We start from the raw sequence: 10122 nt of genomic DNA on the forward strand, positions 1-10122 counted from the left end.
GCATGGCTTGACAACTGGTGCCATGTCCACACCCGGGATCCGAACCAGCAAACCCTGGGCCGCTGAAGCAGAACATGCAAACTTCACCACTGTGCCACCAGGCCGGCCCCAGATCCAGTCATCTAAAGCATATTTACAGGAAGGAAAGAATGGCCAGCAGCTGTTCCCACAGCTTAGTGGGGACGGCAGGAGGAAAACACCTTCATAAGGAGAGTCAAGGGGTACAAGGAAGAACCGGAATTGGGCGCTTTGGCATCATCTGCCTGAGGGTGGGAGGCCTGTGGGGGAGGGAGCCCCAGAATGGGGGTGGGGAAGAGGTGAGATGGAGAAGGGTCTTCTATTAGCTTCATGGTGAGGCCTGGGCCTGAGGAGAGAGGAGGCCAAGAGACACGAACAACTGAGTGGCCGCCATTTATTCTGTGTCGGGCTGTTTTCTGTCCTGTGTTGTCACCCCTCTGTCACCCGGTGCCTTCAGAGAGGTCTGTAACACACGACAGCTGCATGTCTGTGGTGGTTTTGGGCACGAATGAGGAGGGAGTGGTGGCCACAGGGGTGGGGGTGGGGGCGCAACTCTGCTGAGAGAAGATGACAGTCACAGGAGGTGGGGCCGAGCATTGGTCCAGAAGCAGGGACTCAGTGAGGGGTGACGAGAGTCCAGGACAGCCCCTTGGGCTTCCTCAGAAACAGTGAGGAAGGCTCTGAACTTCCCACGGCACGTGGACTGGAGGTTTGAGCTATTTGATTATTAAAGAAAAGCTACCTCAGGGGCTGGCCCGGTGGCGCAGCGGTTGAGTTCGCACGTTCCACTTCGCGGTGGCCCGGGGTTCGCTGGTTCAGATCCTGGGTGTGGACATGGCGCCACTTGGCACACCATGCTGTGGTAGGCATACCACATATAAAAAAAGTAGAGGAAGATGGGCACGGATGTTAGCTCAGGGCCAGGCTTCCTCAGCAAAAAGAGGAGGACTGGCAGTAGTTAGCTCAGGGCTAATCTTCCTCAAAAAAAAAAAAAAAAGAAAAAGAAAAGCTACTTCAGAAGGCTGAGGCTTTGGGGTGCACCAATTGTACATGGAAAATCCTTGGCACAGCACCTCCACTCAGAAAATGCTTAATAAATGGCAACTGCAATGATCATCCTCGAGGTGGCAGGTGCAGCGGTTGGAGGGCAGACCTGAGCCAGGTTGCTTGGGTTTGTATCTTGGCCGTCTTCCTTCAGGTGAGTGACTTCACCTCTGCCCTTTAGTTTCTTCTCTGAAAAATGGGGATGCTATTAACATCTACCTCATAAGGTTGTGATGAGGAATAAACAAGTTAATGCATAGAAAGCACGTGGCACACGGTGGTAGTCAGGGTTCTCCAGAGAAATAGAACCAACAAGAGGGGCCGAGCCCGTGGCCGAGTGGTTAAGTTCACGCGCTTAGCTTTGGCGGCCCAGGGTTTCCCCGGTTCGGATCCTGGGTGAGGACCCAGCACCATTCATCAGGCCATGCTGAGGTGGTGTCCCACACGGCACAACCAGAGGCACTCACAACTAAAATATACAACTGCGTACTGGGGAATTTTGGGGAGAAAAAGATGAAGAAAAAAAAGATTAGCAGCAGATGTTAGCTCAGGCGCCAAGCTTTAAAAAAAGGCAAGCAACAAATGCCAATCTCTTCAGCAACACACAGACACACCCAGAAATGGTGTTTAATCAGATACCCGGGCATCCTGAGGCCCTGTCAAGTTGACGCAGGAAATTACATCCAGCCACACACACAGCAGCTGGGACGCAGTCCCATACATATAGGCCATTCAGTGTGCACAGGCCGTTATTACTGAGGTTTTATGGGTGAGGAAACAGAGGTCCAAAGAGGTGAAGTCCCTTGGCCGGCCACATGGCTTTCAGGGCATGCTGGTGAACCAGGTCTCAAAAAAGAAAAAAAAAAAAAGCCTGGTTTGTCACATTGGTCAATTCCCCTGGTGTAAATATTCCCACCGTGGCTGATTGCAAGCTACCCATGGTTTAATAGCCAGTACACTGAATTCCAGAACATTGAACCGTTGGCTCTTGTGAGCCAGTGCAAGCTGGCTCTAGCACAGACCTCCAGCTCCACTGTGCCCACAGCCCGGGGCATGCACCAACGCCAGCTGTTACTGCACGCCAGCCAAGTCAACAGTGTCCGAGGGGCACCCTCCTTACCCCCATTAGACAGAAAAGGAGATTGAGCTTTGGAGAAGTTCAACCACTTACCCAAGGTCACAGCACAAGCCAGCTCCTTGCTGTCCTGCTTCCCCTGTCTTCTCTCAGCAAAGGTCACATGTGACCATCGTCCCCACCCTGCCATGGCGGGAATTTCCCAGGCCACGTCCCCTCCCAGATTGCCCGCTTTACCCCAAAAGCCCTGAGGTAGCTTGGCAGGAGGGAAGTTCTTGCTGGCTGGATCCCCTGCCAAGCCACACCTGCCCCAGTGCTCCGAAGCTCAGATCTGTCCTGGCTTGTACCTGCCACACGTGGGCTTGGGGAAGCACTGTTTTGGCAGCTGGCGAGCCAAGGGCCTAATCCTTCAGGGTGTCGGAGCTGGGTGACTCATTGTGCTCGGGAGGGAAGGCTACAACCGGGGAGGGCCAGAACCCAGCCCAGGAGAGATTTTCAGCCCTGCAGGCAGGCTGGCCCCAGGCCCTGTACGGGCTCAGGTGAGTCACCCCGCTGATAGTCCCTGAGGCTGAGCACATATGTCCTCCAGGCAGAGTGAGACAGCCGAAAGTTTCATGGCTCTTGGTGCTAGCTGCCCCCCAGACTGACATGTATGTCTCACACTTGCGGCTGCTGAGCTGGGCTTGCTTCTTATCTGTGATGCTTCCAAGAGCCACGTGGCTGAAAGGACAAGGGGTCACTCCTACCATCTAGGCCCTGGGGGAGGGGAGAAACTGCCCAGTGGCCTGTGAGGGGTTAATGAGCAGCATATGTGCTAATGGGGCAGAGTCCTAAGGTCTCTCTCTGGAGACAGGGGCTGTTCCCTCCATTCTGGGGAGCCCACGGGACTGAGATGCCCTTGAACTCCTCAAGTCTGATGTAGGGAAAGCGCTCGTGGTGGTCTTGGTGGGGCTCAGGAGGGGACCAGGATGTGGATAGGACTGCGGGGAGGGGGAGTAAAGGGAGAGGGGAGAGAGGCTGAGGGGCAAGGGCTGGTGGAAAGCCCGGGATTTGCAGCTGGTTTGGCAATGAGGCTAAGGGGTCAAGGTTGGAGGTGGTCCGGGTGGGGCAAGGGTGGGGGCACTGTGGCTGGAGACTGTGCGGGGGGCGGGGGCACCCCACCTACCCAGGATCTTCTGAGACCCCGGCATCCACCCTCGTGGTGCTAGGGAGCGAGAGGCAGCTGGGCTTGGCTGGGTGGTGGAAGATGGGGGCTCATTGGGGGGTGGGGCTACAGCCGCCTTCCAGCTTGTCTCCAGCCTGGACCCCTCCCAACGCTGCTCAGTTCACAGGGTCACTTACTGAGTCCCCACCGAGAGGGGTGGCCCACCCTCTTCCTCACTTAGTGCTTAAGCTTGTAGGCTCTGGAGCCAGACTACTGGGTTCTAATTCTGGAGGCTGGGCGAGCTTGGATAAGTCTCTTGCCCTCTCTGAGCCTCAGTTACCTCAGCTGGAAAACAAAATACTTACCTCTTAGGGGCACTGTGAGGACTAAATAAGAAGGAGGATGCAAAGGGCCTGGCACCAACAATGTCAGATTCTCTGGCACATAGTAGGTGCCACTCCCATATCAGTTTCTCAGGGATGGGTCTGGGCAAGAGGTGGGGCAGGCAGCTTCCCCCACCCTCCCCTTCGTGTGTGCCTGGGCTTGGAGTCAGCTGGACCCCAGCCGCCAGGCCCATTTCCAGGCTGGGCCCTGAGAGCCCAGGATGTAAGGACAGAACCACCCCTCCCCCAGCGGAGAAGGGGGCTTTCAGTCTCCTCGGCCCCACTCTGGGCTCCCAGCCCTTCTGGTTCGGAAGGCATCTGTGGCCCGCAGAGGGCCTAGAGATTCCCTGAAGGTGGGGAGGCCGGAGAGGGACGTTCCTCATATGATGGGACACAGCCTGACTTTCTGAGGAGATGGAGGAACAGCACATTCCTCCTGAAATAATTGTCCTAGAGCTATTTCCAGAGGCTCTTAGTGCCCAGGCCAGAAACGGCCAGTGATCTCGACGCCTGGGTACCTTCAGGACAAACAGCAAGGACGCCCAGCCCTCTTGCTGGCCTCCTGCCCGCCTGCCCGGCCCCCGGCCCAGAGCAGAACCAGGCCTGGCTGAGGCCCCACAAGGGAACTGTTGACACTGCTTCCCTGGTCCCCTGAGTCCCCTCACGCTCTTCCTCCCACTCGGGGGGCCCCTGATCCCTCCTCCTGGCTCCCCGTTTCAGCAGCTATCACCACCCATCCCCCCACAGGGCAAAAGGCCCTTCGTTCTCCGTGATCGTGGGCTGGGGAGGGCCCACACCGAGGTTTCTGTTAAAGTGCTTTGTAATCCTGGATCTGATCGCTAGGAAATTTCAGATAAATCCAAACTGGAGAACATTCTCCAAAACAACTTGCCTGCACATTTCAAGAATGTTAATGTCATAAAAGACAAAGAAAGACTGAGAAACTTCCAGGTTAGAGGAAACCAAAGAGACTTGAGAAATGGAGACAATGCCTGGTCCTGGATCGGATGCTGGACTGGAGAAGTCATTGCCACAGAGAACGCGGGAGGGACCATCGGCGAAACTTGAACATGGCCTGTGTGTTTGATAACAGTGCCGTACCGCTGTTAAACATCCTGCATCTGGTAACGGGAGCGTGGATGCATAAGAAAACGCCCCCATTCTCCCAGCGTGCAGGACATAAAGGCTTTGCAGTCACTGTCGTCTGCAACTTACTCTCAAAATACTGCGTGTGTGTGTGTGCGTGTGGTGATAAATGTGGCAAAGTGTTAATAACTAGTGGATTTGGATGAAGGCTATGTGGGACTTCATTATCTTGTAAGTGTCTGTAAGTCTGGAAATTTTTCAAAATAAAAAGTAAAACTATTTTTTTTCTTTTTTTTTTTAAGATCGGCACCTGAGCTAACAACTGTTGCCATTCTTTTCTTTTTTTCTTTCCTGCTTTATCTCCCCAAATCCCCCCAGTACATAGTTGTGTATTTTTAGTGGTGGGTCCTTCTAGTTGTGGCATGTGGGACGCCGCCTCAACATGGCCTGACGAGCAGTGCCATGTCTGCACCCAGGATCTGAACCGGCGAAATCCTGGGCCACCGCAGCGGAGCACGGACTTAACTGCTCACCCACAGGACTGGCCCCTATATATATATATATATATTTTTTTTTTTTTTTTCCGATATTTACGAGAAGGAAATGACAGAGGGAGGCTTTTCCTGGCAAATACCAGGAGACCGCAAAGGGGGATTTTGTTCATTCATTCAACAAACACGCAGCGGATGCCCCCTGTGGACCGGGTCCAAGCGAGAGGCACGGGGTCTGAAAGGAGCTCTGAGATTTGCTCCCTGAAGAACCCTCAGGCTCTGGCCAGAGCCCACCACATCCTAGGGGCTCGACACCAGGCTGTCGGCTGCTCGAGGAAGAGGTGAGGAAGGAGGAAAGACAGTGCTGTTGTGCCCAAGAATGGGTCCCTCAGAGGGACAGCACTGCACAGGGACCTGATAAGCGATTGATGACCCACTGAGAAAAGAGAAGGAACTGATGCTGACCCCAGCCAGCGGGGGTTTCTATTACACCCGGCATAGAACTCCCTGACTCTGAGCATAATTAAACGCTAGAAAAACAGCAGGGAACACTGGGAAACGTCCACCCCAGCCTCGTTTTAAAAATAGGGCCCATCTGTCCTGGAGGGCTTAAAGTGGCGCTGGCCCTGAGGCAGGGGCCTGACCAGGGTGACCCCTGGAGGCCCCTCCCAGCTCTAGGATTCCATGATTCTATGACATGGCCAGCAGTCTGGAGTGGTGACATGAGGGTGTCCCCAGTGGAGAGCAAGAGGAGGGCTAAGTCAGTCACCTGCCTCCCAAAGACAGAGTGAGGGTGGGAGAGGGCCCTTGTGGCGGATGGGGCCCAGCCAGGAAGGGCGGGAGGGCCCTAAGAGGGTCAGTCCCCAGGTCCCTCCTGGATTTCCGCAGGAGGAGATGGGGTGGGGTGGACCAGGGAGGGAAGAGACAAGGGTCTGGACATTCCACGGGATTCAGACCCAAAGGACAAGGGCAGCTGAGGGGCCGTGGGCTGGGAGAGGGGCAGGCAGCTGTTTTCTGGGTGAGACAGGCTCAAATTCTGCTCTGTTCTCACCAGGCAGAAGTGGAAAATGAGCATCAAGCCGGTGGTAGTAGGGGAGAGAAATCAGAGCCTTCCTTCTGGTGCGGGGGGAGTACTGGGGAACCAAGGCACAATGGGGATGGGGGGGGGGAACTACACTGCCCTTGGCTGGGTCCAGGCAGTCCAGGGACAGGAGGTGGGTTTAAAGGGACTGGGCATCTCTTTGGCCTGCTCAGGATTTAGTCCCTGTGAAGTACCGGCTTTTGGACCAGGAGATGTAGGAATCCCAATGCCCCCTCCTCTTGTGGGGTGGATGGGGAGATCCCCTACTGTCAGAGAAGATCAAGACCAAATACTCCAGAAGGTTCTGATCTCACAACCCAGCCCCATTAGTACACTTGTCATACCACCTGCTGCTCCTCATTTGGGGCTCCTAAAGTCAGGATCAACTTAGTTACAGGGTTAGCAAGGCCCCTCTCCCTCTGGTTGTCCCCATCAGTGCCCCCATCCAGGCAGGCAGAACAGGTGTGGTGAGAATTCTTCCTTAGTGACTGTGAGGGGGGCCAAAGTCACCCCGACAACATAGCATTGTCTTTCAGGGGTTGTCAGAAACACCCAAGATAGTATCTCGGCCCCATCACTTACAAGCTGTTGATCTGAGTCACATCATCTCTCTGAGCCTCAGTTTCCCCATCTGTCAACTAGGAATAGAATAATAACTAACTCTTTGATTTGGAGTGAGAGTTACTTACTCAAGCAAAGGGCCAGACACAGAGAGGGTGCATCTAGTATTGCATTGCTTCTAAGACACATTTTTTCATATCAGGGTGCCTTGTGTGGTCGATGATGTCTATTTGATAGTACCTCCAAAGAAGGTCTGTCTCAGTGCCTGGAATTTCATCATTAGAGATTCAGTCCTGGCCTTTGTGGTCTTTTGGAGTTCCTGCTTAAAAGGCAAATGGGGGGCCGCCCGGTGGTGCAGTGGTTAAGTGCGAACGTTCCGCTTCGGCACGGTTCGCCGGTTCACATCCCGGGAGCGGACATGGCACCGCTTGGCAAGCCATGCGTCGGAAGGTGTCCCACATATAAAGTAGAGGAAGATGGGCACGGATGTTAGCTCAGGGCCAGTCTTCCTCAGCAAAAAGAGGAGGATTAGCAGCAGATGTTAGCTCAGGGCTAATCTTCCTCAAAAAAAAAAGAAAAAAAAAGAAAAGGCAAATGGGAATTTCAGAATGTGAGCTAGAGCCAAAGGAAAAAGGAGACTGCCCCACTTGTTCAAGGGGGTCCTCTGGCCTCAGTCATTCTCAGGGTCTTACCTTCCCAACAAAGGGCACAAGGTCTTGCCCTTTGTGCTTTCTGAAAAATAGGGTGTCAACTTTCCAGTTTAAAACTCCCTGGGCCTAGGAGGAGGATGGGGAGAGGAAGAAGGGTGGTCTTGGCCCTCTGGAGGCAGAGGGAACACCTGGAGAGGAAGCCTGGAGGGAGGTGTGGAGAGCTAAAGGAGCTGAGGAGAGCTGACCCTACTCTCTCCTCGCCAGGCCCAGGTGACCAGCCTCCAGGTGATTTCCTGGCAGTTCAGGACCACGAAGCCTAATCCACCCAGCTGGGATCATGTCTGGACGCCCGGTGGGCCATTCCAGCACTTACAGCTGCTTGAACCATCCCAACAACGTGTCCTTTCCAGCCCGGAATCCAAGCTGGTCCCACTACCCTAATGTGACCGGGGCCACGTCCCTCAAGCGCCCCCGCACGCCGAGCGGCTCGGAAGTCAGCAGCTGCAGCAACCCTTCGGAGCAGTCCGACAACCCCAGATCCCCTAGACTTCCGGTGAGGAGAATCTGCATGGGCCAGCCCTACAACTCCAAGTGTGTAGAGACGAGCCACCTGGCCACTGGCTGCAAGGTGGCCAGAAAGCTCGCTTGCTGTGGTGGCCCCCACTGCCTGCTCTGCACAGATCGTCCAGCGAGGCCCTCTAGCCCCACTTTCCTGGACCACCTCATCAAAGGCATCAACTACCTCGACAGATCCACCAATGCCTTCTACACCAACTGCACCAAGTCGTCTCTGAGCCTGCCGAGGCTCGCCGCCAACTACCTGCAACACGCTGCCAACTCCATCCGCCTGGACCCTGAAGACCACTCCTGCCCCCGCAGTTACTCCCACCCCTACACCAGCATGGCCACCTCTGACAAGTCCTGCACCAGCACGTGCTTGGTGCCGTCCGCTGGGGATGTCAATGCTTTGCAGTGTGTGGATGACTCTGTCAACACGAGTTGCCCACGCCGGCTATATAGCCGGAAAATCACTCCCATGCTGTCACAGAGGCCAGGGATAAAGTTGCCAGAACTCCCTTTGTTTGGCAACGGGATCTTTTCCTTAGGTCGTCTGCCTAAGTTCTGGGAAGCAATCCGCTCGGGCTGGAGCGCCCCTGAGCCCATCTCCAAACCCTGTAGCTGGTGGTGACATCGACACCAACTGTGAAATGGGCATGTGTCCATCAGGCTGCAGTTTTGGAAAATAAATTGTCGCTGGCAAAATGCTCCTTCCAAGGCCCCATTGAGGGGAAACGACCGTTTAGATTGGGGATTATAAACTTGAGGATATATGGGGTCGGGCAGACAAAAGTTAATGGGTGAATCGGGCTGGGTGAGAGTAGGGAGTGGTGGAGACTGTGGCTGAGTGGAGAGGTCGATACCCAGCTCTCAGATGGATTGTTGCCTTTTCAAGAGAAGCCAGGAATCTGATTTTTGTATGTCAGTAACAAATTCAAAAATGTCATGGTGCTCTGTGGGTTGAACAAAAATACTTGTAGGCCTCATGTGAACCCATGGGTCTCAGTTTGGAATCTGCAATTTACATCCTGAATGCACCACTGAGGAGGTTCCCAGCCCGCCTTAGCCTCGGTTTCCACACGTGAAGAGATAGACTGGCTGTTCATTCCTGATCCCTATCCCTACTCTTTTTTTTTTCAGGATTGTTGATTTTAGCACAGCCCCACGTAAGGCAGAAGTAATGATGATGATGATGATGATAGCAAACCCTTGCAGAGCAAGGTACTGTGTGGCTGGCCCTGGTCTCAGTGCTTGATATCTATCTATTCTTTTAAGGATGCGGTTTTAATGGCCAGGCCTAGGGTGGACGTAGAAAAACTGTATGATGGCTAATGTGAGGTGCGTTGGAACAGGTGACCAGGAGTTAGCTGCAAGTAGGGGGACAGCCCTCCCTGGGCACCCTCTGAAGAGGGTGGTTCTGTTCACGCCAGGTGAGGACTGGAAGGCTCAGAATAAGGTGGTCCTGAATTCCTTGCGGGGACTGTCTGGAAAAATGTCCCCTGGGCCAACAAGGGTTCCAGAACTTCAGAGGCTCAACTGATTGGGATGCTGAGAAATCAGGCCCCACGAGGCCCCCAGCTATATCCTCTCTCCTGCTGTCTAAAGGGCTCTGGAGGTCGGAGTCCAGACTAGTCCTGCCACTAGCCTGCCTTGAGACCTTGGGGACATCACTTCCTCTCTCCAGGCCTCTGTTTTCCCTTCTCAACATGAGTGGGGCAGCTTTGAGGATCTCTAAGGGCCCCCAGACTCTGGTATTTCTGGTTCTCTCCTCCTCGTCCCAAGCCAGGCCTGGGGCTTCCTGAGCTGAGAATTGAGTGTTCCTCCTGCCAAGAACTCAGGCCCTCTGAGTCCTCAGCTGTCTGTCCAGGCTGCCCAAAGGCCATCTCAGGCCTCCGGGCTTATTTCTGGGAGGCTCTGAACTTTAGTCTCAGCCCCTTCCTGCTGGAGCTCTCCTGTCTCCTTGGAAATACGAGGCCAATAGCAGCTCAGAGTTTGGAACGGGGCTGACCTTGAAATAATGCAGAACGTGGA

General features: G+C 54.4%; 1 protein-coding gene across 4 annotated transcripts; it reads left to right on the forward strand.

The window, feature by feature from the left end:
• Positions 1-5918: 5918 nt before the first annotated feature.
• Positions 5919-8796, forward strand: LOC103558479 (uncharacterized). 4 transcript variants are annotated; one of them, XM_008531499.2, is made up of 2 exons: positions 5919-6028; positions 7798-8796. In XM_008531499.2, the coding sequence occupies exon 2, from the start codon at positions 7871-7873 to the stop codon at positions 8720-8722; it is 852 nt and encodes a 283-aa protein (XP_008529721.1). In that variant the 5' UTR covers positions 5919-6028; positions 7798-7870; the 3' UTR covers positions 8723-8796. The 4 variants fall into 4 exon arrangements, with proteins under 4 accessions (XP_008529721.1, XP_008529720.1, XP_008529722.1 ...); XM_008531498.2 differs by having other exon boundaries at positions 5919-6001; XM_008531500.2 differs by having other exon boundaries at positions 5936-6034.
• Positions 8797-10122: the final 1326 nt, after the last annotated feature.

Source organism: Equus przewalskii, chromosome 2 (assembly GCF_037783145.1).
Source record: "Equus przewalskii isolate Varuska chromosome 2, EquPr2, whole genome shotgun sequence".
Taxonomy (NCBI): Eukaryota; Metazoa; Chordata; class Mammalia; order Perissodactyla; family Equidae; genus Equus; species Equus przewalskii.

Excerpts from the sequence above, each read along its gene's own strand:
- LOC103558479 (XM_008531499.2), top strand. The coding sequence starts at position 7,871 with ATGTCTGGACGCCCGGTGGGCCATTCCAGCACTTACAGCTGCTTGAAC.